The sequence below is a fragment of the Pempheris klunzingeri genome, chromosome 6 (assembly GCF_042242105.1).
Source record: "Pempheris klunzingeri isolate RE-2024b chromosome 6, fPemKlu1.hap1, whole genome shotgun sequence".
NCBI classification, from domain to species: Eukaryota; Metazoa; Chordata; class Actinopteri; order Acropomatiformes; family Pempheridae; genus Pempheris; species Pempheris klunzingeri.
In genome coordinates this window covers 5,467,721-5,490,009 of record NC_092017.1, presented here as the reverse complement: position 1 = coordinate 5,490,009, position 22,289 = coordinate 5,467,721, and the positions used below count along the sequence as shown (strand labels likewise).

At 41.9% G+C, this 22,289-nt stretch overlaps 1 protein-coding gene across 2 annotated transcripts in view; it reads left to right on the top strand.

The window, feature by feature from the left end:
- Positions 1-21,959, top strand: part of LOC139202767 (LIM domain transcription factor LMO4) — a 52,929-nt gene extending 30,970 nt beyond the window's left edge. Inside the window, exons 1-5 of one of the 2 annotated variants that reach the window (XM_070832340.1) lie at positions 10,756-11,214; positions 12,912-13,152; positions 17,832-17,928; positions 18,602-18,757; positions 20,991-21,959. In XM_070832340.1, the coding sequence (XP_070688441.1) occupies positions 12,917-13,152; positions 17,832-17,928; positions 18,602-18,757; positions 20,991-20,999 (498 nt within the window). In that variant the 5' untranslated portion in view covers positions 10,756-11,214; positions 12,912-12,916 and the 3' untranslated portion in view covers positions 21,000-21,959. Of the gene's footprint in view, positions 1-10,755; positions 11,215-12,911; positions 13,153-17,831; positions 17,929-18,601; positions 18,758-20,990 lie in introns of those variants that run through there. The other variant, XM_070832341.1, reaches the window with a different exon arrangement.
- Positions 21,960-22,289: the final 330 nt, after the last annotated feature.

The following is a 22,289-nucleotide window of genomic DNA, read 5'->3' as shown; positions in this document are numbered from 1 at the left end:
TAACTATTCATTAAAGCATTTTATCACAATTCCCCTGTGTGGTTAGTTATTGGTAGTCAGTGTGCACAACATTTAAACTAAAGGAAAATATGAATCTGATTGTTTGTGAGAGTTTTAAGGCCATGTTCAGATTAATTTAGCCCTGTGAGGAAAAAAAATGCAGCATTCAGTCATTTGACTGAAGCCACTCCATTGTGGTGCCAGTGGTGCCAACTAAGACTCCATCCAATGATTATTTTTGATACCAAGTAATCTACTGATTATTTTCTGTATTTAATCGATTAATCGTTAGATCAAATGTCCTGTTTTGTCTAGCCGATAGTCTAAAACACAAAAATATCTATTATGATTTAACCAAGAAAAGCATAAAATTTTGAAATTTGAATTTTTCCATGAAAATGACTTGAACGATTAGTTGCGGATTAGTTTTCTGTTGTTTGACTAATTTATTAATTGGCTAATCGTTGCAGCGCTAATACAGGGCCTAAGCAAAAAAATAGTACAATTAGAAAACTACTGCTCAATTCAGGGCAAGATTGTGCTTTGGGTTAAAATGAGTTAGATGAAGCTTGTGTTCATAGTTAAAAGAAGGTAACGTTGACTGTTGGTAGGAAATGTGTCTGCCGTGTTAAAGCCACTCACTTTACTGACCAGCCCATCCACAGACTTCCTCCCACAGAGGTTTTATAGTGGTGCTATAACAAGACAGACGGACCGCATGATCCAAACAGCCACAAAAGCTCCTTTTCAAGTGAACATGGGTCGCTTTTAGGCATTTGACCAGACAACCAATGCTGTCCTGTTTCTGAAAAAATGAGGCCCAACTGCTAACAAACCGAGACTGCTCAAAAAAAGTGTGGAAGAAAATAGCACAACAGTCAGACTCACATCCGCTCTGGGTCCCTAATCTTCACATCTTGAAAGAGTAAAACTCCTGAACTACCACTGAGTGCTACTCGCCACCATCACTTTCTCATGGCCTCCACACTAAACAGAGAGACTTTCCTGTTCATTCTTCCACGTCTGAGACTTGGTGTCTCTGTGGGAAGAATGCCGCTCATCTGAGATGTCTGCAGGTTGTCAGAGCAAAGAGGGAAAGGAGCGAGGGTAAGGCGGACCCCGAGGCAGCCCCTAGACAAACAAGAGAGGGATCTGTGAGTGGAAAGCCATCATCAGTCATCCTAAAGAAATTATCCCCTCCGCCGTGTGCCACTGATCAACAAGGAGCTGCATGCTCAGACCACAGCCTCCTCGCAAAAAGACAAAACCCTCTTTCATTATTGCCTTGTTTTAATCAACATTAAAGGGAGCAGATATCACTGCTTCTTACCACTTCTTTCATTTGAAGTTTTAGACGAATCAATAAAAGATGGACCAGGTAGATGTAGACTATTGAAAGACAAATGAGCAAATTCTGAGAAGTAGAAAGAATGCCATTTCTGGAATAAACAGCCTGGTTTAAACAAAGGAACACATCGTCTCCCACACTGTTGTACTGCATCGTATGAACAGTATGCAACACAGAGCACATCGCTGTAAATAAAAAAGGGAAAGAGCAGTCATTCAGTAAAGTGGGGTTAGAGCCAAATGAAATATGCTCCCAATTATGGCAATGGGTGTAAGGAGCTAATAAAGTGAATGTCCCTACAAGACACTGAACCCTAATGGATCCCAACTAATTTGCTTTGACTGATGAATTTCCCACTCCACTTGTGTGGGGTTGAATAATTATGAAATTTATCACACGACATTGAAACTCATTAAGGATTCACGACATTTCATTAAAGCAATGTTGTTAGAGGCAGCACATGGTGTTCTGTTTGTGTTTGTACGTGTGCACACGCAGAGAGTCTGCGATAGTGTGTAGAAGCAATTATCTGACGATTAAAGCACTTAACCCTTATGCACCCCTCGGTACATTTTTTGCATTTTTCAACTAAAAATACTCAATAATTTTGCCAATTTTAATGATAATGAGACAAAATTTTGCAGGGATGTCAGTCTTTTACCACATTTTAAGATTTCAACTTTGAATGTATTAATAGAATTATAATACACTGTGGAGAGAAGAAAGTTCCTCTCGTCACCCTTAAAACATTTTTTGCACCATTGACTCCCATTAAAACATCACTTTTTGATCCTACTTTAATTACACCATAAAATAATGTTTTACTTATGACTACCTTTTCAATCTAAGCTTTTGGCTTGAAAATTGTAGTTTTTTTCATTATCCATCATTTGACATCTTTTTCCACTATATGGCTGAGGGCTCCATTATATGCAGTTTCAGTGAATCCTACTTCCGTTGCATTTCTCACTATTGCTCCCCAGCAGAATGCATGATTCCAACTAAAATGGTCTGAGTGTGTTGGCAGTGATGTAAAAGTGTGGTATGAATGTGTGTTTTGACAAATTATTTGATGAGTGTGTGTGTGTGTGTGTGTTTGTGTACAGGGAGTTAGAAAGTCATTTTTGCTCACCACATTTTGCACATCCCTATCGCTATCTTTCTTATGACTACAGACCACATGCACCCACTCACCCCCCCGCCCACAAACACACACCTACACACACACACACACCTATTCGAAGCCCCCAGACACACTACAGCACTTGTAAAAAGCAATCAAGGTCAAAAGGTCAAAAGGTCAAAAGGTCAAAGAATCTAAGGAGGAGCACCCTAGCTTTTTTTTTGCCTGGAAACGTTTTTTTTTTTTTTTTTTTGACCAAAGCAGTCTTTTTATTGTTTTGGTTTACAGTGCAGCATGTTTATACAGGTGCTGTGTCTGCAAACCTCAAGCTGCACCTAGCTGGTGCTGGCTGGTCATTTCCTCAGTGACAATGAAGAGACACTTTTGTGTTAGAGGAGGCTCTGACTGCTGTCCTGCAGTCGCCTGAGAACGAGGAGGAGATGTCCGGCACAGACACAGGCACTGAGGACATATCAGGGGAGGCTTCACCTGAAATTCATCCAGATGGGTCTCCAGCTCAAGTGAGGACATCCATGTCCTCACTTGAGCTGGAGCTGGAAGACCCATTTCCTCCCTTGAGCTGGAGCTGGAAGACCCACTAGTGCGGCTGCTGCTTGGACCAGCAGCAGCCACACTAGTGGATCATGTCAGAGGAAATGGAAGAGCCAGCAGGAGAAGCCAGGCCCTCAAAGAGGTACAGGCAGTGCACATTTTGCATGGGACAGAGAAAGGTCTGGACCCATTGTGCCAAGTACAGCAAGTATGGATGCCAAGTACAGCAAGTATGGATGCAAAGTATACGACAGTGATCTGCAGGTCCTGCTCCACTGAGTGACCTTTCTCATCATTTGTCAATATATTCCCAAAATACCATTAAAGGGTTAAAATTAATTCATAAATCCATGTAAATTGAATAGTTATGATCTGGACTGAGGTTGTTCAAAAGATTTAATGCATTGAAAGTGAAAAAAATATTAATGTATAATATTTTTAGAGCACTTTTTTAGAGCACTTTCAGCACAAACTGCTCAAAAAATAATGATGGATTCAAATCAATGTTGTTGTCAATTATTGACATACCCAAGGGTGTAATACCCCCCCAAAAAAATTCCAGTTTGCAATTAGTATATGGAAAATATTTCATATTTTGTGTTTTACCTCATTTGAAATTTTTGGTTTTATATTCCCAAAATGGCACTAAAAAGTTAAAAATACTTAATAAATCCATGAAAATGGAATAGTTATGATCAGGACTGAGGTTTTTCAGAAGATTTAATGCAATAAAAGTGAAAAGAATATTAATTATAATATTTTTATAGCACTTTTTAGGAACAAAACATTTTTTTGCACAAAGCATAAAAGGTGGCATTTTTTGTACATAAAGTCAAACTGCTCAAAAAATAATAATGCATTCAAATCAATGTTGTTGTCAATTATTGACACATCCAAGGATGTAATTGCCCCCCCAAAAAAATTCCAGTTTGCAATTAGTATATGAAAAATATTTCATATTTTGTGTTTTTCTCATTTGAAATTTTTGGTTTTATATTCCGAAAATGGCACTAAAAAGTTACAAATGTTTAATAAATCCATGAAAACTTAATAGTTATGATTAGGGCTGAAGTTGGTCAAAAGATTTCATGCATTGAAAGTGAAAAAAAATATGAATGTATAATATTTTTATAGCACTTTTTAGGAACAGAACATTTTTTGCATCGAGGGTAAAAGGTGGCACATTTTTACATAAAGTCAAACTGCTCAAAAAATAATAATGCATTCAAATCAATGTTATTGTCAATTATTGACATATCCAAGACTGTAATACCCCCCCCAAAAAATTCCAGTTTGCAATTAGTATATGAAAAATATTTCAGATTTTGTGTTTTTCTCATTTGAAATTTTTGGTTTTATATTCCGAAAATGGCACTAAAAAGTTACAAATGTTTAATAAATCCATGAAAACTTAATAGTTATGATTAGGACTGAAGTTGGTCAAAAGATTTAATGCATTGAAAGTGAAAAAAAATATGAATGTATAATATTTTTATAGCACTTTTTAGGAACAGAACATTTTTTGCATCGAGGGTAAAAGGTGGCACATTTTTACATAAACTCAAACTGCTCAAAAAATAATAATGCATTCAAATCAATGTTATTGTCAATTATTGACATATCCAAGACTGTAATACCCCCCCAAAAAAATTCCAGTTTGCAATTAGTATATGAAAAATATTTCAGATTTTGTGTTTTTCTCATTTGAAATTTTTGGTTTTATATTCCCAAAATGGCACTAAAAAGTTAAAAATATGTAATAAATCCATGAAAACTTAATAGTTATGATTAGGACTGAAGTTGGTCAAAAGATTTAATGCATTGAAAGTGAAAAAAAATATGAATGTATAATATTTTTATAGCACTTTTTAGGAACAGAACATTTTTTGCATCGAGGGTAAAAGGTGGCACATTTTTACATAAACTCAAACTGCTCAAAAAATAATAATGCATTCAAATCAATGTTGTTGTCAATTATTGACATATCCAAGACTGTAATACCCCCCCCAAAAAATTCCAGTTTGCTATTAGTATATGAAAAATATTTCATATTTTGTGTTTTTCTCATTTGAAATTTTTGGTTTTATATTCCCAAAATGGCACTAAAAAGTTAAAAATATGTAATAAATCCATGAAAACTTAATAGTTATGATTAGGGCTGAAGTTGGTCAAAAGATTTAATGCATTGAAAGTGGAAAAAAATATGAATGTATAATATTTTTATAGCACTTTTTAGGAACAGAACATTTTTTGCATCGAGGGTAAAAGGTGGCACATTTTTACATAAACTCAAACTGCTCAAAAAATAATAATGCATTCAAATCAATGTTGTTGTCAATTATTGACATATCCAAGACTGTAATACCCCCCCCCCAAAATTCCAGTTTGCAATTAGTATATGAAAAATATTTCATATTTTGTGTTTTTCTCATTAATTAATTGTAGTTTTATATTGCAAAAATGGCATTAAAGGGTTAAAAATATTTGACAAATACATGAAAACTTAATAGTTATGATTAGGACTGAAGTTGGTCGAAAGATTTAATGCATTGAAAGTGAAAAAAAATATGAATGTATAATATTTTTATAGCACTTTTTAGGAACAGAACATTTTTTGCATCGAGGGTAAAACGTCATTATTTTTTTAAGGGGTGCACAAGGGTTAAAGGAAGGCCTGTTTTTGCTTCTCTGTCATTTCACTTCTGACTTCCATCATTCCGCATCTCTTTTTTTTTTTTTTTCCATCCCTGAGATGTTTTCTGGCTCTGTTATGAATATTCATTATTATCAAGGGCTTCTGGTTCGTTTGAGAATGTGCACCCTGATCCATCAAAAACCTACAAAATCCATTACATTCATGTGAAAATGTTACGAGAGACTAGATGGGTTCATTACAGACTTTGTGTGCCAAAAGGTTTGCTTGTGAAGCCCACATCCTGTGCAGACATGAGCTTAAAGCACAGGTAATTTGGGGGAAGTTGGGGGCTGACAAAAGTCCCTTCTTGTTTAGAACAGTATCAAATGAGAAAAGCTTTGTGGGATTAAAGTTACACTTTTAAATATAGCATACGGCTGTGACAGTGACAAACTAAAAATGAGACCAAATATGGAAAAAAGAAACTGGTATGACCCGCAATTCTGCTACCCTCTGATCTCATGATGTCTTTGTGTTGAGTATGGAGCTGGAGATGGGACATGGTTAGCCTAGCTTAGCATAAAGACTGGAGGCGGGGAACTGGCTAGCCTTTGTCCAAAGTGTCATTTAGAATTCTAAAACCGAGTGAACAAGCTGTAAACACAACACTGCTCGCCTTTTAAGTTGATATGGAAAACTAGCAAACACAAATCCGCCAGACCAGAGCAACATTAGCATTCATCTGGAGACGTTAGAGTCCACTTAATGAATGGAAGTCCAACCTTTCCTTGCCTCTAACCTGGTTTTAATTCCCATCCTCTCCTGAGGGAAGTGTCCAGCTGTCACCAGCTAGTTGCTAACTTTGGGTCTGACGTTTAAAATGCTAAATAGGTAAAGATTTAAAAATGTTCTGCCTGCTGTGACAAACAGTACCGATGAGAGCCGTGAGACTGAACCAAAACAATGAGCTGAAAGATGCCAAAACGAACTTCGGTGTGAGGTCACGCAGAACGATCTGTGGGGTCATCACTAAGGGTAACAGCTTTAATGTTAGTCTTACTTATTTAATCCTTTTCTATAAGAAAAGATCACTGTACGTTTTGTGATCACATTGACTTTGCCAAGTTTGGTCTCATTGTGTCTGCACAGAGACCAAAACCAAACCGTGCGCTTCCCAGCTATTTCTGACAACTCCATGTTATAACTAAAGCTGCTGTTTGTCCATTAATAGCTCCAGCATGTAACTCTCCTTAATAAGATTATATATTTTAGATTTCTATTTATGTGCAGGTTTTCCAAGTGAAACACACTCTGTAAATGCCGCAGCTTTAGTGGTGTTTTTGGATGTGTCTTTGAACTTTGGACGGAGCCAGGCTAGCTGTTTCAAGTCTTTATGCTAAGCTAAGCTGAAGATATCATCTTGATATCACTCCCTCACTCTCAGAAGGAAAGCAAATGAGTAGGTTTCAAAAAATGTTCAACAATACCTTTTTTATGACCAAGGAATACTGCTGGTACCAGTGCTCTCTGCTATCGTGGCACTCACATATCACTCTAAGTGCAACATTTGGAGTTTATTTTTTTATCTCTTGATAACTTCAGGCCACTGTATTGGTCCTGACACATTTTTTCAGAGTTGTTGCTCTGCCTGGAGCTGATGAAATCAAGAAGTATGAGCACAGGCTTTAAAGCAACTCAGTGACATACTGGGGGTATTTATTGAGTTGTTGCTTTCTTCTCACTTAAGCTCACTTGTTCACTGTTTAATTACAAACAATAAATGGACTGGATCAATACCACCACATAAACAAAGTGAGGCATATTTTGAGATTGGAAAATTGAGCAAAACGCTCCTGATTGTTTCATTGTTTCGTGACCCAAGTCGAGCTGGAACCACACGGGAGAGAGTGGAAAGAGTGCAGAGAACTTACCACAAGACAAAGCAACAAAGTCATGAACTCAGATTGAGAGCTTTGATTACACTAATTTAGTCATTCTGAATGTGCTTATTTTCATGCCATTTCAACTACGCATCGCATGACTGTCACTTCCCATTACCATGAACTAGAGTGTATTGATTCGCCATGTGTGGTCTTACAGTGTCCCACAAGCGCACCATAAATGTTCTTTTGCGTTTGTTTTTTGTCATCAGACATACCGCCAGACTTCCACATGTAAACTGCCACAGTTTAACAGCTTAAGGAGTTAAATGAACACATAGTTTGACATTTCGGGGAACTTTCTTGCCAAATAACCCAGAGTTAGATGAGAGGATGGATACTACTCCCATGTCTGTATGCTACATATTAAGCTATTACGCAGGTGGCTAGCTTTGTTTAGCATAAAGGCTGGAAACAGGGGGAAACAGCTAGCCTGGCTCTGTCCAAAGGCGACAAAATCTGCCTGGCAGCACCTCTAAAGCTCAATAATTAACATGTTCCGTCTTGTTTGTTTAGTCCGTACAGAACCCGAAGCAGAATAAGACAGAGCCATGCTAGCTGTTTCCATTACTAATGCTAAGCTACAGGCTAACCAACACTGATGCGTGAAATTGCTATTGAACTAATTCCCCCTCTTTATGCTAAGCTAAGCTAACTGGCCGTGGAGTGTAGTGTCATATTTAGCATACAGACATATGAGTGGTACATATCCTCTCGTCTAACTCTCAGCAAGAAAGCGAATGAGTGGAATTTCCAAAATGTCGGACTACTAATGTGTTTTTAGGTAAGTAGCCAGTTACTTAGGAGATTTCATTTGGAGATCTCTCTGCCGAGTCCGCCATCCTCCGTTCAGTCATGGAGCGGGTCCTGTCTATCTGTAGATAATCTCAGCTCTAATCTTCTCCTCATCAGTTGGCTCAGCTAACTGAATATCATTCTCTCTAAAAGACAGCGCACACACACACACACACACACACACAGGGAAGAGAGTGTGATGCTGTATCACAAACAGAGGACATGGCCACTCTTTGCTGTGGTAAACAATCCAATGTGATCTTGTGAAATGAATGTGAGAGAAAGTTATGGTGACCTGCGCCGTGTTTAGTTAGAAGATTGCCTGTGGTGTGTAAACTCTCAGATTGAAGCCTCCCTGTGCCTCAGTGTCATGTTAATTGAATATAACACAGAGTGAATCCCAATCTGAAGTTAACCACCATGTTGAATGTGGCTCTCTTGCTTTTTCCCACAGGACAAGCAGCTTCATTATGAAGCACCGTGGTCTCCTTTTCATCTCGGTGAGATCACCCCTGTGGGGAGTATCAACACAGCCGGCCACATCTGAAGCTCTCTTGTCCCTGTTTAAACATTGAAATAGTGTTCTGCCATATTGTTGTGTGCCGCTGTTTTTTTTTTTTTCATCTGGGCTGCTTCATAATGCAGCTGCTTGGAAACTGCCACAGGACTGAAAGATCTCAGCGGAGTAAGGAGATGATCAATTTCTGAGGGAACCCCCTCCTCCTTCCCCCACTTTTCCTCCTCATCTCCAAACCCCGTCTCCCCCCGACACCGACAGCTCCCTGACCCCTCCGCCTCCTCATCCTCACTTCAACTAGCCATAATTATTTTGCAAAAGAGCTCCAGAAAAAGAGCAGGCAGAGTAATTTCTCTTGCCCAGTTATGAAAACCTCATTAAAATAGGCCTGGAACAAACAAAGCTTTTCCTGTGAGGCCCCTTTTCAAATTCAGTTCATAATTTCCCTCTGTTTTAATCATTTATATCAATTAATCATTCCTTGGTGGAAAAGATATTCTTTGCCATCTTCTGTGGTTTTTTGTTCTAGTGAGTGAGTGGCTTGATGAGAATGTCAAGAGAATGTGGCTCAAACCAAGGTGGAGTAACACTGGCTTTGCCAAGGGGAAATCAGCTTGATGCAGCACAATCTCTTTGGAGCTGCAAGAATAATTAAACAATTAAAGTCAAGAAAAAGATCATCTTTATACATCTGATGTCTTTCTAATGAAGCCAGGGGCATCTTATAATGAAGCTGTTTTGTCATGTAAAACCACTCCACCAATCTCAGGCAACTTTTCTGCGAGGCAACTTTTCTCCATTAGAAACACTTTTCTTTTTTTTTTTTCAGTTAAACCGCAGATTGTCACTTGTTTTTCCCTGAGCACCTTTTATTGAGGCTTCTATGCTGCAGCACTCGGGCTTCTGTCCTGGTGAAAGCTGCATATGAAAGAGGAGGAATTCCCTTCTCTTTCAACACTGTGTTAGAAAACATGTCAGCAGCACATTAGTTTAATTAAAAGGTGTTGCCATTGCCTCCAATTTATCTTGTCTTTGAAGTGTCGCATGATGGCGGAAAAACTAAAACTGCAAGACAGAGTGAATCCAAAGATCTCAGCCAATTCGAGGTCTTGCAGATTAGCCTTAATGGGTGCTGAAACCAATGACCTGAGGCCTAATGACGTTGTAAACGACAGCAGGCCTTGCTGCGATTATTTTCAGTGACAGACGATGGCGCCACCACGCAGCTATTAGGCCCTGATATTTCCCAGAAGTTGGAGTCACCTCCGTAAACTAAGTACTTATTGAATGTCAACTAATTAAACTCAGACGTGACGTGAATGTGGCTTCCTTAATGTTGCTGATGCGGGTGGTCTTTGGAAAAATGCTCAGCCTGCTCTGGTGTGAAAGAGGAGATCCGTCAGATTTAGGATGATATTCAGCCATCGCAGTCAGTCAGCCCCTTCTATACTGTTATAGAGGATTAATTAAGATATTAAACAGCACCGTTTATTCTGGCAGCCGATCCCAAAGAGGACACCCACTAAGAATCGGGCTCTTATGATGGCTTTCCTCGGTGGCTTGCAGCCTCTGTCCCTGTCACTGTTTGTCAGTGTGTACATTTCACACTCGTGTCTTTCTTCGCCGCTCCTTTCGCACCTCTTCGCTCCGTCTCCGCCGCGCACCTCCGTCTGCATCCTCCTCTGCGTGCCCGCGTCCGCGTCGCCTCCCTCTGATTGGCTGCGTTTGTTATTCTTCTTAAATCGACTGCACGCCGATTGGCTGCGGCGGCACCGTCGTCACGCGGCTAAAAGGGGTTTTTACTGGAGGTTTCTTCCTGTCAGCGACACATGTAGAGCAGGCAGCTGACGGGACCCAGCGAGCAGACCGGAGGACAGTCAACTACAGCCTCTCCGCCAGCCTCGTCATTCCTTCTTCCTCTCTTCTGCCGAAACACGCACCTCTTCTCGCTCTGGGGAAATTACGGCATGCGCAGACCTGTAATTAAGGCTTGAGATGGACTCCTTTTGTTCCGGCGATAGAAACAGCAGCAAAGCAGCAACAGTGAGACGGGAACCATCCAGTGGAAATACTATCTGATAACTCCATTTGCTCGGCGCTCCGCTTGTTGCCAGCGCAGACTCGAGCTCAAGTCCTCACTCAGGTCCGCTGTCGCGCGGAGCTGGAGGCCGACCGCGCGCGCTAGTGAGTCCGCGGTCTACCTGTACTTTGTGGGACTGCTGTCGCCTACCTGTTCACCCCCCACCCCCCCTGCCCGTCTGCTCAGTAACTTTTCAGCCATTACTCTTAAAAGAGACCAACGAGGTGGGTGTTCGTCGACATTTCCGCTGTGTTTCATGGTGACTCGTTAAAAATGTCTGTTTTAATTCTCCGTAATTGTGGCCAGTTTGCGCAGGAACTAGCCTCCTCGGCTCTACTTGTGTCTTTCTCCTGAGAATGCCAGCGGTGATATTTGATAGCCTGTGTTGTTTTCGCGACGTTATCCTCCTCCTCATGCCCTGTTCACGCTTTTCACCCGCAATAACGCCAATGTGATGCTACATTTGTTTCATTTTCCATTAAGAAGCAGCGGCAGCAGCAGCAGCAGCCACCGGACAGGACCTTTTCAGCACATGGCTGCCTGATATGTTTCCCCCTCTCTCCCCCCTCTCTCCCTCTCTCTCCTATTTCCATGACTTGGTCTCTGCGCCTAAATTGCCTGCCCGTGTAATTACTTGAGTTAGCCCATTTAAGTTAAAAGCCACCCCCCTCCCTCTCTCCCCGTCCCCCTCCTGTCCCCTCCATCCCTCAGCGGAAAAAAAGAGAGACTCCTCTCTGAATGAAACTTGACGATGGTCCGTCTTGTTTATTCAGGGAGTCACTTTCAGGTCGGCCTTTTGATTCATCTCCTTTTAGATTTAATCAGCACTAAGGTACGCTGTGGTTTGTCCCTAAGAGCCATCGCTAATGGGCTTACTGAATGCTTTTCTGTGTGCACTCCCCCCCCTCCTCCTCCTCCTCCTCCTCCTCACCCCCCTGTCTCTCCCTCCCCAACTCTAATTAGCCTACCTGCCTTTCAACAAAGATTTGGCTTTATCCATGTGTTCTGCCTGGCCAAATTGGAGAGGATTACATTTGAAAGAACCCACATTAATTTTGTGGGTGAAACAAATGCCTGCGCTGCATTAGATTAGATCATTGCAGCAGGCCTGTGGTCCATCAGGGCTATGTGTCCTATTAAGGAGCTGTTAAATGTTGGTTTTTAGTTGCAACACGGATCGTATATATGGCTCGGGTCAGAGGCTTAGCGAGCATCAAGTGTTGCTGAACACAGACCCAACGAGCCAAACTGTTTCACATGTCAGTTTGAAGCCACTTCTGTGTCAGCCTCTTCATACAGTATCCCTTTGTGTTTTGCAATAACGCCTCCTCCCAGCTATTCAAACTGCAACAGAGTGAGGAATAGTCTGATGAAGTATTGTGCTATTTAGAATTTCTTAGGACAGCTTTACAAAAGCCCATGCTGCATAATTGTTCCTCTGGCTCCCGGTGTTATCAGTTAACAGACATTCATCATGAGAGAGGTCCAATGAAGCAACAGCATGAGGATGAGACAGAGATCAAGGGCAGATTAGTTCACTAAATGACTCGTGGCTCTCTTGGAGCAGAACAGTACTCAGAACTGTTCCCTGTATGAGATCGGCTATTGTGCTCTAGTGCGATTTGCAGCCTGCAGTCGTTTAGAGAGCACGCTGATGCAACAAGATGTTCAAGGCGATGGAATTTTAAATTTGGTAATTGATGAATTCACTTGTGTGTGTGTGTGTGTGTGGTATACATGATCCTATTACCCTGTTGTATCGGGATCCAAAGTAGCTGTGTGACCCTCCCCAGGTCCTGACCTGGTTGTATACAAAACAAAACTTGCCTGGTAAAAAGATGAACAGCAACCCTGTGGGTGTGACAACCAGTGGACTGTTAACATGATCTCCTCTGTGTGTGTGTGTGTGTGTGTGTTTTAGGGACAATGGTGAATCCCGGAGGCAGCAGCCAGCCACCACCGGTGGGCACAGGTTCTCTGTCCTGGAAGCGGTGTGCAGGCTGCGGGGGGAAAATCGCTGACCGTTTCCTCCTTTACACCATGGACAGCTACTGGCACAGCCGATGCCTCAAATGCTCCTGCTGCCAGGCCCAGCTGGGCGAAATCGGCACGTCGTGCTACACAAAAAGCGGCATGATCCTCTGTAGAAACGACTACATCAGGTGAGAAAAAGACTTAATGTATGTGTTAGGGTTAGGATAAGCACACACTTTAAGGAGACTGTCACTGATCGTTATTACCACAGATCATCTCAAGTAATTGTCGCTCTATTGTCACCATATAAGTTAGATAATTTATTTCACATTTTGCAATGGATTTTTAAGAAAGTTTTGTTTCTCAGAAACCAGACAACTTCCAAAAGTCCTGAAAAGGACATTAAATCAAGTTAGAAACTTAGAAAGAACAGGGCTGAACTCACTCAGATCAACACACACAACCTTGCTGATCATTGCATGACCAGCAAGGTTGCGTGTGTTTCTGCAGAGCATGTGTCTCAGATTGTACTAACATCATTGGTGTTCATTAAAATGTCCTGGTTGAAGTCTCCCTGGTTTACCCTGAAGGAGGTCAAGCATGCTGGCATGTTGACAGAGCGCAAAGCAAAAGAGTTGTTCTGCAGACCATCTGCATGTCTGTCCTGTTAACTGTTCATGGTCAACTGAAGGACAGAAAATTGGTCCTGTAAGATTTATGTTTGATCTGCAAAACACATGCACACTGTTCATGTTGGGCACCGATTTTACTCTTTTTTTTTTCTGTCTTATTTATATAACAGAAAAGCACCATTTAATTAGCAAAGAGAGCCTTTTTAAATATTCTAGTAGGTGTGCCAGACACCCAACCAGAGCTTATTGATGACACTCTCATCCTGGTAATGTAGAGCAGTCTGATGTGACGGCACAGGGCACAGTTAACTGAAAGTTCAGATACTTTCTTGCATCACCTTAGGGCCCAAGAATGAGATCGATTTTAAGCCTATTAATTAACTGTTTTGACTATTATACTCCAACGCTTCAGATTGCTGTTATATCTATGTAAGATGTGTTTTCGTGGTGAACTTTTCTGTTTTTAATAAGTTAAAATACATGTAAATTCATGTACCCGAGTTCAGCTACAGTTAACTTCTTTTAGCATTAATAATCTAAAAGACGGACCTGCACTGCAGTCAACATGAACATGCAACACTGCTATTAAATCTGCATGGATAATTCAAAATCTAAAGTGTGCCCGTGTGCTCTCACACCCACCTCATAAAAAGGATGAGGAAGTCAATGGGGTGCTTCATTCATAATGGGACTATAACGTAATTAAAATTGGAAAGGGGGAAAACGTGGATCCACCTTTCCACTTGTAATGAGAGCATGCTCGGTGGAAGAGCTAAAACGCATATTATGGAACTGTGAGATCTCTGTAGAGATAAAGATAGGAGCGGGGGAAAAAAACATCTGACAGTGAGTCTACACAATTAAATGCTTTAATTATAGTCCCCCTCCATTTCCTTTAGTCCTGATGGGTTTTATCTAATGAGATCTGGTCCCTGGCTTGTATCCGCTCCCAATGACGTGTCCGAAATGAATGAGAGCCACACTGCAAACAAAACATTTAATTAACCAAATTGGCTTTTGAGAGAGCAAGAGAGAAAGACAGATAGAGAAGAGGGATTATTGCGAAGGCCATTTGCCGCTGTTTTTTTCCCCTCATCTTAAAGGGGCAGACTCATTTTTGTAACAGACTGCTAAACTCTCCACACGACAAGCATTTGAAGCTGTAGCTCCAAACGTATATTAATACAGCTGATGTGAAAATGCTCATCTGATTGATCACGAGTCGAAATGCATCACATCACAGCATTAATGGGACGTATGCCTGGCCTGGGATGGTACCCATCAGTCACGTAGGAGTATTCCCAAACGTCTCTGCTCCTCATGCAGAGCTGCCACCAAAAGCTTGAATATCAGAGTTAAACCCAAAGTTGCGTATGCTGTGGGGATCATGTTGTTTTAAGCTGGAGGTGATATTATTTCTGTGGGCTGCTAGTAGAGGGAGAATTAATTTACTTGTGGTTGCTGGATTCAGGGAGAATGCTGTCCCCTTAATTGAATAAGCCTAGGTAATTAAATGGCACTTTTCCAATAGAACGTGTGAGGTAAATCTAATAGTTGGTTATTTAATATCACTTTGAAGTCTGCCCACTCAAGCACTATGACAGCACAAGAGAATGTGAACTATTAGGCCAGGAAAAAACCGGGATCTCAGAAATTAATTAAATCGCATGCAATTTAGGGGAAACGTTTATCTTGATTTGTCATAACAGAATTAATTCAAGGCCTTCAATTCACTTGGGGCCAGATCTGTTACTCTGAATTAACCAAGTGTAATTTGGCTGATCCCCCACCACCACCACCACCACCACCACCACCACCCTTCACACACGCGCACGCACGCACACACGCGCACACACACACACACTCCTCCCCATCCCCCTCTTCCCAAAACACATGCACATACACAACACAGAGCCACGCGCCCTCCCTCATCCTCACAATCTCCCCACCCCACCCCACCCCACCCCGTCCCCGTCCCCGGCCCCTCCACCCTTTTCTCTAATGCAGCTCTTGCCATTATGCAAAGCCCCGCTTCAGTATCAATATGGCCTAGTGCTTTTAAGGTGCTTTGGCTGCTGATGCAGAGAGGCATTTTTAATGGACTGTGTTGCAGAAATCATTGTTGTGGGGTAATTTTACCCTACTCAAAGGCCTTGGTGAATGAGGTCTGCATTTACCAGACAGCCTAGCAGCAAGCCATGCTATATTTCACCTGGCAGTCAGCGCTGAAATGAAATCCAATAGTCATTGCCTGTATAGACAACTGACGGCACCAAATGTGTTTTTTCGTTTGTTATTTAATTTAATCAGACACGTTGGTTGTAGCAGAGTCAGATCCACGGGGGAAGAAAGCAGATAAATCAAGATAAAGTCGTCCTCCAGAAACGGAACGCGAGCCACTGATTTCTTTAGGAGGACAAAAGCTGAAACCAGATGTGTCATTGCAATTAAAGAGTCCCTTGGCCTTAATTATACTGACCTGGGGTGTCTACTTCGCCTCAGCGCTGTAGGTCACTAGCAGAGGAGGCCATTAGAGCCCAAGTTCAAACCCATATAGCAACTTAATTGAGCACCTAAAGGCTTTGGCTCCTTAAATCAAACACTATCAAGAGCTGTCCCCTTGGTAAAATAATTAACCTGGTATGAGTTCCACACTGTGGTGAAATATTAAAGGCTGTGGTGAAAACGTCCTGTAGCCTTTGTTTCGACACCTCTCAAAGCATTCACGCAGAGGAAACTCCTCGAGGAATATATTCAGCAGGAACACGGGGAACATATTTCCAGCTCGAGCAAAGTTTGAATTTCAGAGCGAGGAGGCTTTGATATGCAGAAACATCTTTGCTGGAGAAGTGTAGTTTTGCTTTTCCACACATTGCACGAGCATAAGAGTCTTAAAGCAGGGCCTATATGTTCATTTCCACTGCCGTGTTTGTCCCAGTGAAAGCAGAGAATTGGCAGTGTTGTGACGACAGTCTCCAGTTAATTAGTTTCTGAAATTGAGTTTTGATGGAGCCTTTCCAAATGATGCCAAGACAAAATTTGCTTCCGCTTAGCTGTCTTATTGAAAGCCATTTCTGTGTCCCTTCTGCAAAGAGCTCTGGCTTGTTTGTTCGTCAGTATATCTAACAACTGCTTGGGTTATGGTCGGGATGGTAGAAGCATTTATTCCCTCGCTCCGTCTCAGCATGAATTTGTTAAATACTTTCATAAGATTGTCCTCAAGAATGTCTGAACAGAAAAAAACTTTTCCAAGGCTTTCTACTTGTTTTCTGCTCTTCTTACTAATTTTTTTTTCTTAAGCCAAACAAGTTTATCTGATGCACACACACCAGCGTTAACCACTCCCCCTATCCCTTTCTCTCTCCATCCCTCTCTCCCCTTCTCTCCGGAGCATGTCAGATGCCGTGGTCTTATTTGATTGCTTAGGAAAAGTGCAGTGATAGAGCAAACACCCGGTGAGATATGATGACAAATGGGTCCAGATCCCAGTAAATTACTTTCTGCTCAAATCGAAATTTCATTCAGTTTGCTGCTCACCGAGATGAAGTAATCTAAATTGTGGACTCAGAAGGAAGATAGAAGGGAAGCTGGAGCAAGCATTTCATTATCAAGAGGCAGAGAGAGAGAGGGGGGGGGGGAGAGAGAGAGAGAGAGAGAGAGAGAGAAGGTTAGGGACGAAAGAGATGAGCAGAAGCAAATCTAAAGTGTTGACACCATGATTGAAAAGGTTAACCCATGCACATTATATATCAACCCGAGTAGCTACGGGTTTCTAATGGAAACACGGCACTGACAGAGCATTCACAGGAGTCCTAATGGCAAAAGCACTATGTCTCCGCCTGGATGTACAATCAAATCCTCTTAGGTCCTGATTGCTTATGTTCCAGGTTATTATTAGGTTGCAAAAAATGTGCACCAAAAGTAATATGCAGTTTCAGTGCTAGATGCTTGTGGGGAGCAGAGTGTGCTGGAGGACTCATTTTTCCGTCGATATTGTGATGAGTTTCTATTTCTTCAATCTGTGTTTTTTTTTTTTTTTTTTTTTTTGTGCCTGTATGTTTTCCCTCCTCGTTGGAAATGGAGCTGGGGAACAGTGAACTCAGCACTTAACGTGGTTCTCAGTCACACACTCGATGGACAGAAGTGTGGATGCCACAGTTCGTCACACAAGGCCAAATGAATGTGCATGCAGACAGTGGCTGCGTAGTAACACTTGCTCTTCTCCTCTCTGTCAGATTATTCGGAAACAGTGGAGCATGCAGCGCCTGCGGTCAGTCCATTCCAGCCAGTGAACTGGTGATGAGGGCGCAGGGCAACGTGTACCATCTCAAGGTAAACTCCAGTCTCCTCCTTGAAGCTCTGAGTGGGCTAAAGTAAGAAAGCTACCATCAAAGAAGAGCAGGCTAATGATAGGTTGTAGCAGTTATTAATAAAACACACTGTTAAGTCCCTGAATGCAACACGATGGACAAAACATTAAAGCAAGAATTTTGTTTTGTTTTCAAATGTAGCTCCTAAAACATGCAGGAAAATAATTCACTTGCTGTGGGGCTAAAATAATTAACCAGAACGTTAACAGAAATTTAATCATCATCTATTTTGCTTGATTTTTTTTTTTTTTTTTTTTTTTGCTCCAGCTTCTCCATTGTGAGAATCACTTGAATAGTGTGATAGTAATTGAATGTCTGGAGTTTTGGGCTGCTTTTGGCCACAATATTGGGCTTCAGTAAATAGTGATGGGCATGTTTATTATTGTGTGCCAGTTTATAGACCAAACCATTAATCAGTTCGTCAAGAAGAGCTCTAAACTACTGTTCATTACTTGTGTATGAGCACCTGCACACACACACACACACACACACACACACCTGTGACCAAATGTCTGCATTCGCAAGCGTGTGTGTTTGCTCCGAGGTGTTGTTGCATAATAGGATTGAACTGAGCGCTGCTTTGTGGTCCTCGGGCCCCGTTGTCATCGGTTCTCTTTCTGCCCCCCCTCCTGCAGTGTTTCACATGTTCCACCTGCCGGAACCGACTGGTCCCCGGGGATCGGTTCCACTACATCAATGGTAGCCTGTTCTGCGAACACGACAGACCCACAGCACTCATCAACGGCCATTTGAGTTCACTGCAGACGAACCCACTACTGCCCGACCAGAAGGTAAGACCCCCACCCCACCCCACCCCTGCTCTGTGCACCAGTGGAACACGACAGGGGCCTTCTGATGGGTCCGCCGTTCTTTGCGTGCTCATTTCAAAGTGTTAAAAGCAGCAGAAGGCTGATAACTTCAAAGTAAAGTACAAGTCAGTAAGACCTTGTCATCCGTCAGTTGGAGTCATTAGCAGGAAAAGAAAAACATCTGTAATTTTCACGCCAACATTTTTCACTCTGCTTATATTGATGTTGTCGATTCAACTTCACTGCAAGGCATGCGGTGGATATTAAATCTTACAGAGCAGAGATGAATTTTACTTTTACACAGCCAATGGATTTTTCCATCATTCTTGTTGGAGGACACGCACTCAGAAAATCTGTAGTAACCGTCAGCACAAAACATGTGAAAGTGATGTTTTTGTACTGCTGTCCTCGCTCCCGCCTTGTTACGAGCAGATACATATTTGACTCATCTTAGATTTATTTGCTGTACCGAGCCACGCTTCCAATTTTGCTGAAAAATGACACTTCCTGCCATTAACCGAGTGTTTAAAACAGCATTTGACCACGGCGTCAACACGACTGGGATCACCTGGGCTAAGTTATAACTCCTACGCCTAAAATCTGTATCCAGGGCCCGATTTTGAACACAGACGGCAAGCTGCAGCAGCCAGTATATCATGAAAGCTGTCATCATGGCTTTCTCTGATTTGATCTTGATGCCTCCAGTGAAAGCAAAACAGAAGGCCTAATCATATACGAGGGATAACTTCATTCTTCAGGATGGCTTCATTCTGCCCGCAGGAGATAGAATCATTTTTGCCTCCCAACAAGGAGCTTTATTGATACCTTGTCTGCACACACAGCACACAGAGAGATATGGGAGGTGTTTGGAGTGTGTCACACTCTGACTGAAAGAGGAATTATATTGTTGGGAGCATGCATTTCACCTTGAGTGGTTTTGTGAGTAGAGGAGAGGTAGAACTCCATTAAGCCCCCCCCCCCCACCCCCGCCTCCCTCCCTCCCTCCACGTCACAGGCCTTTTAAGGGCTTGTCACTTCTACAAATCAGCTCTTAGAGCTCTTAGAGCTCCTCACATTTAAATTGAAAGCAGTTGCATTATCTAGCTTAATTTTAAATGTCTGTTTAAGTCCTCACTCCCACCTCCAGTGTCTCTTGTAGCATGGCTGGTGTAGTAAATATGAGGCCTCATTGTTTATTTATGCGCTAACATCAATTGTAGTGAAAACTGCTGAATTATTGATGCTAAAATGCAATCTGAATATTGGCCCTGGTGCTTTAATTAGAGCAGAGAGAGAATTATTAAATAAACAGCGACATCGCTCAGTGGGAGCAGTCTCAGGACGCTTTTGTTATCTCTGAGTGAAATAAGGAGAATTATCCTGCTGCTGGAGCACTTTATCACACAAACACTCTCGTTCCTTTTGCTCAAACAGAATTTGGTCGGCCTCAAACAGCACAGACATGCAGTAGGATAACAGCTCTCCAAATCAATATACCTCATGTATCCTCAGCAGCACAACACAGGCCCAAAGTGGGAACACAGGCTGGCTCATAGAGAGAAAATGAAGCAGTCAGTGCTCACACAGAGACACGGCCTTATCTACTGACCATTGTTTTGATTATGTGCGATTTTGCTGCAACATAATTGGTGTTGTCTGCGTTCGTGGCGTAGGACATTTGATGCTCAGCTATTAAGCTTTCTTCCCAGCTTCTTCCTAATCTCTTTGTTCAGAACAGACAAATTACCTCTCTCATACGGAGCTGCTTTGACCCAGGGGAGTGAGACCCTCGCAGCGTCAGTCACTTTAATTAGCCCCCAAGTAGGAGTTTGCAATTACTAATAGACTGGAGCCCTCCTAGTGATTTGAGGGATGAAGGGAAAAGTAAATTGCCCCTTAGAACCATAAAGGAAAGAAAAAAAGCAAAAAGGAAAAAAAAAAAACATTTCTCTGTTTCACAGGACTGAACACCTCCTGCAGTTATGTCGGAGCGTGGTTATAATTACACCAAAGAGAATCGCTTCATGGATGCACTTTTAACTTAATGCAAAGTAAATGGGACACCAGATGGTTTTCAAAGCCTGGCTGATCAATAAATTAAACACACGAGCTGGTGGAAAGTTGATTTATCAGGATGAAACATTTATGGCGTTTTGTGAACTGATGCTCTTAGTGACGGCCCACGTGTTAAACCTGCTTTATTTTCCCTGTCCAGGTGTGTTAGGCTGGAGCCGTGCAGGAAGCAGGATGTGTGCCTTCATTTTAGCCCTTAGTCATCATCACCCGAGACAGCGTGGATCAGCAGCACCCCGGCCTTTTTAGCTGTGCTCCCAGGCCCTTCGCCCCGCAGCACTCCTCTGCCCATCTTCCCAGTGACCTGACTTTAAGTTCTGCAGCCCGTGCCCAACGCTCAGCCTTCCACCTTGGCTTTTCCCCAAATATGGGTGGATACTTGCACTTAACGCACCTGAATTCGGACGCTGAGGATTCTGCGACCTTGAATATTTTTTTTTTTTTTTTTTTTTTTTTTTAAAAGGAGACGGATCAGAATCCAAGGGGACTCTTCAGGAAGAGAACATGAAATGCCACACAAGAGGATGTTGTGACTGAAGTGAGGGCAAGAGAATAAGACTAATGAGGTTTAAGAGATGCAGGCTTTTCAACTCTGCATATTTGTTTAAAGACATCTGGGGGGAAAACCGGGACCTTTTCATTTTTCCTCTCTTCCTTTTCTATCCTCATTTCCCAACAACATGGTGTTTCCACTTTATATATTTTAAGTGTTGTCCAAGGGGAATGTGTTTTTTTTCTTTTCTTTGGTGGTATATATATATATAGCTATATATATAAAAAAAGATGGGGTTTTAAAAAAATCTGTGGCTTTTTGTGGAAAACAAATCATGAACACTCTCTTGGTGTATTTGTAAAACTACCATGTATGTACAGTATGCATGTAAATGTCGTTGTCCAGGCGTGGCTACAGTACATCTGACCCTCTGCACTCAGCTCCAGTCCTGCCCCCTCCCCTCCCCTGACCCCCCCTTCCTCCTCCTCTCCCCACCTGAACCCATGGCGAACTGAAGAAATCTGCTCATAGTCAGTAATGTAGAGACCATCACCAACATATAAATGCTGAATGAAAGAGAAATTTATTTGTGATATTTTCCGAGACATTTGCTCCAGTATGGTGTATTTAATTAATAAAAATATTGAAGATTTAAAAGCCTCCTTAAATTCATTGTAAAGCCTCACAATCTGCACTCAAAGGTACTATTTACTAAACGTGGGTTTATACATTTCTTCATTCCTCCTCATTGATATTGAAGCAGTTCAGAGGCGTCTTTATGTCTGAATTACATTATTACTACAAGATCTCACTCGCCAAGTGCCCAAGAATTTATCTTTGATGCAACAGCCTGATATTTAGTGCATGACTCGTCTGTCTTTCCATTAAGAATCCCGCAGTTCTGCCATTCAATTCCCGGCCTAGCAATCATCAAGGCGCATGATGAGC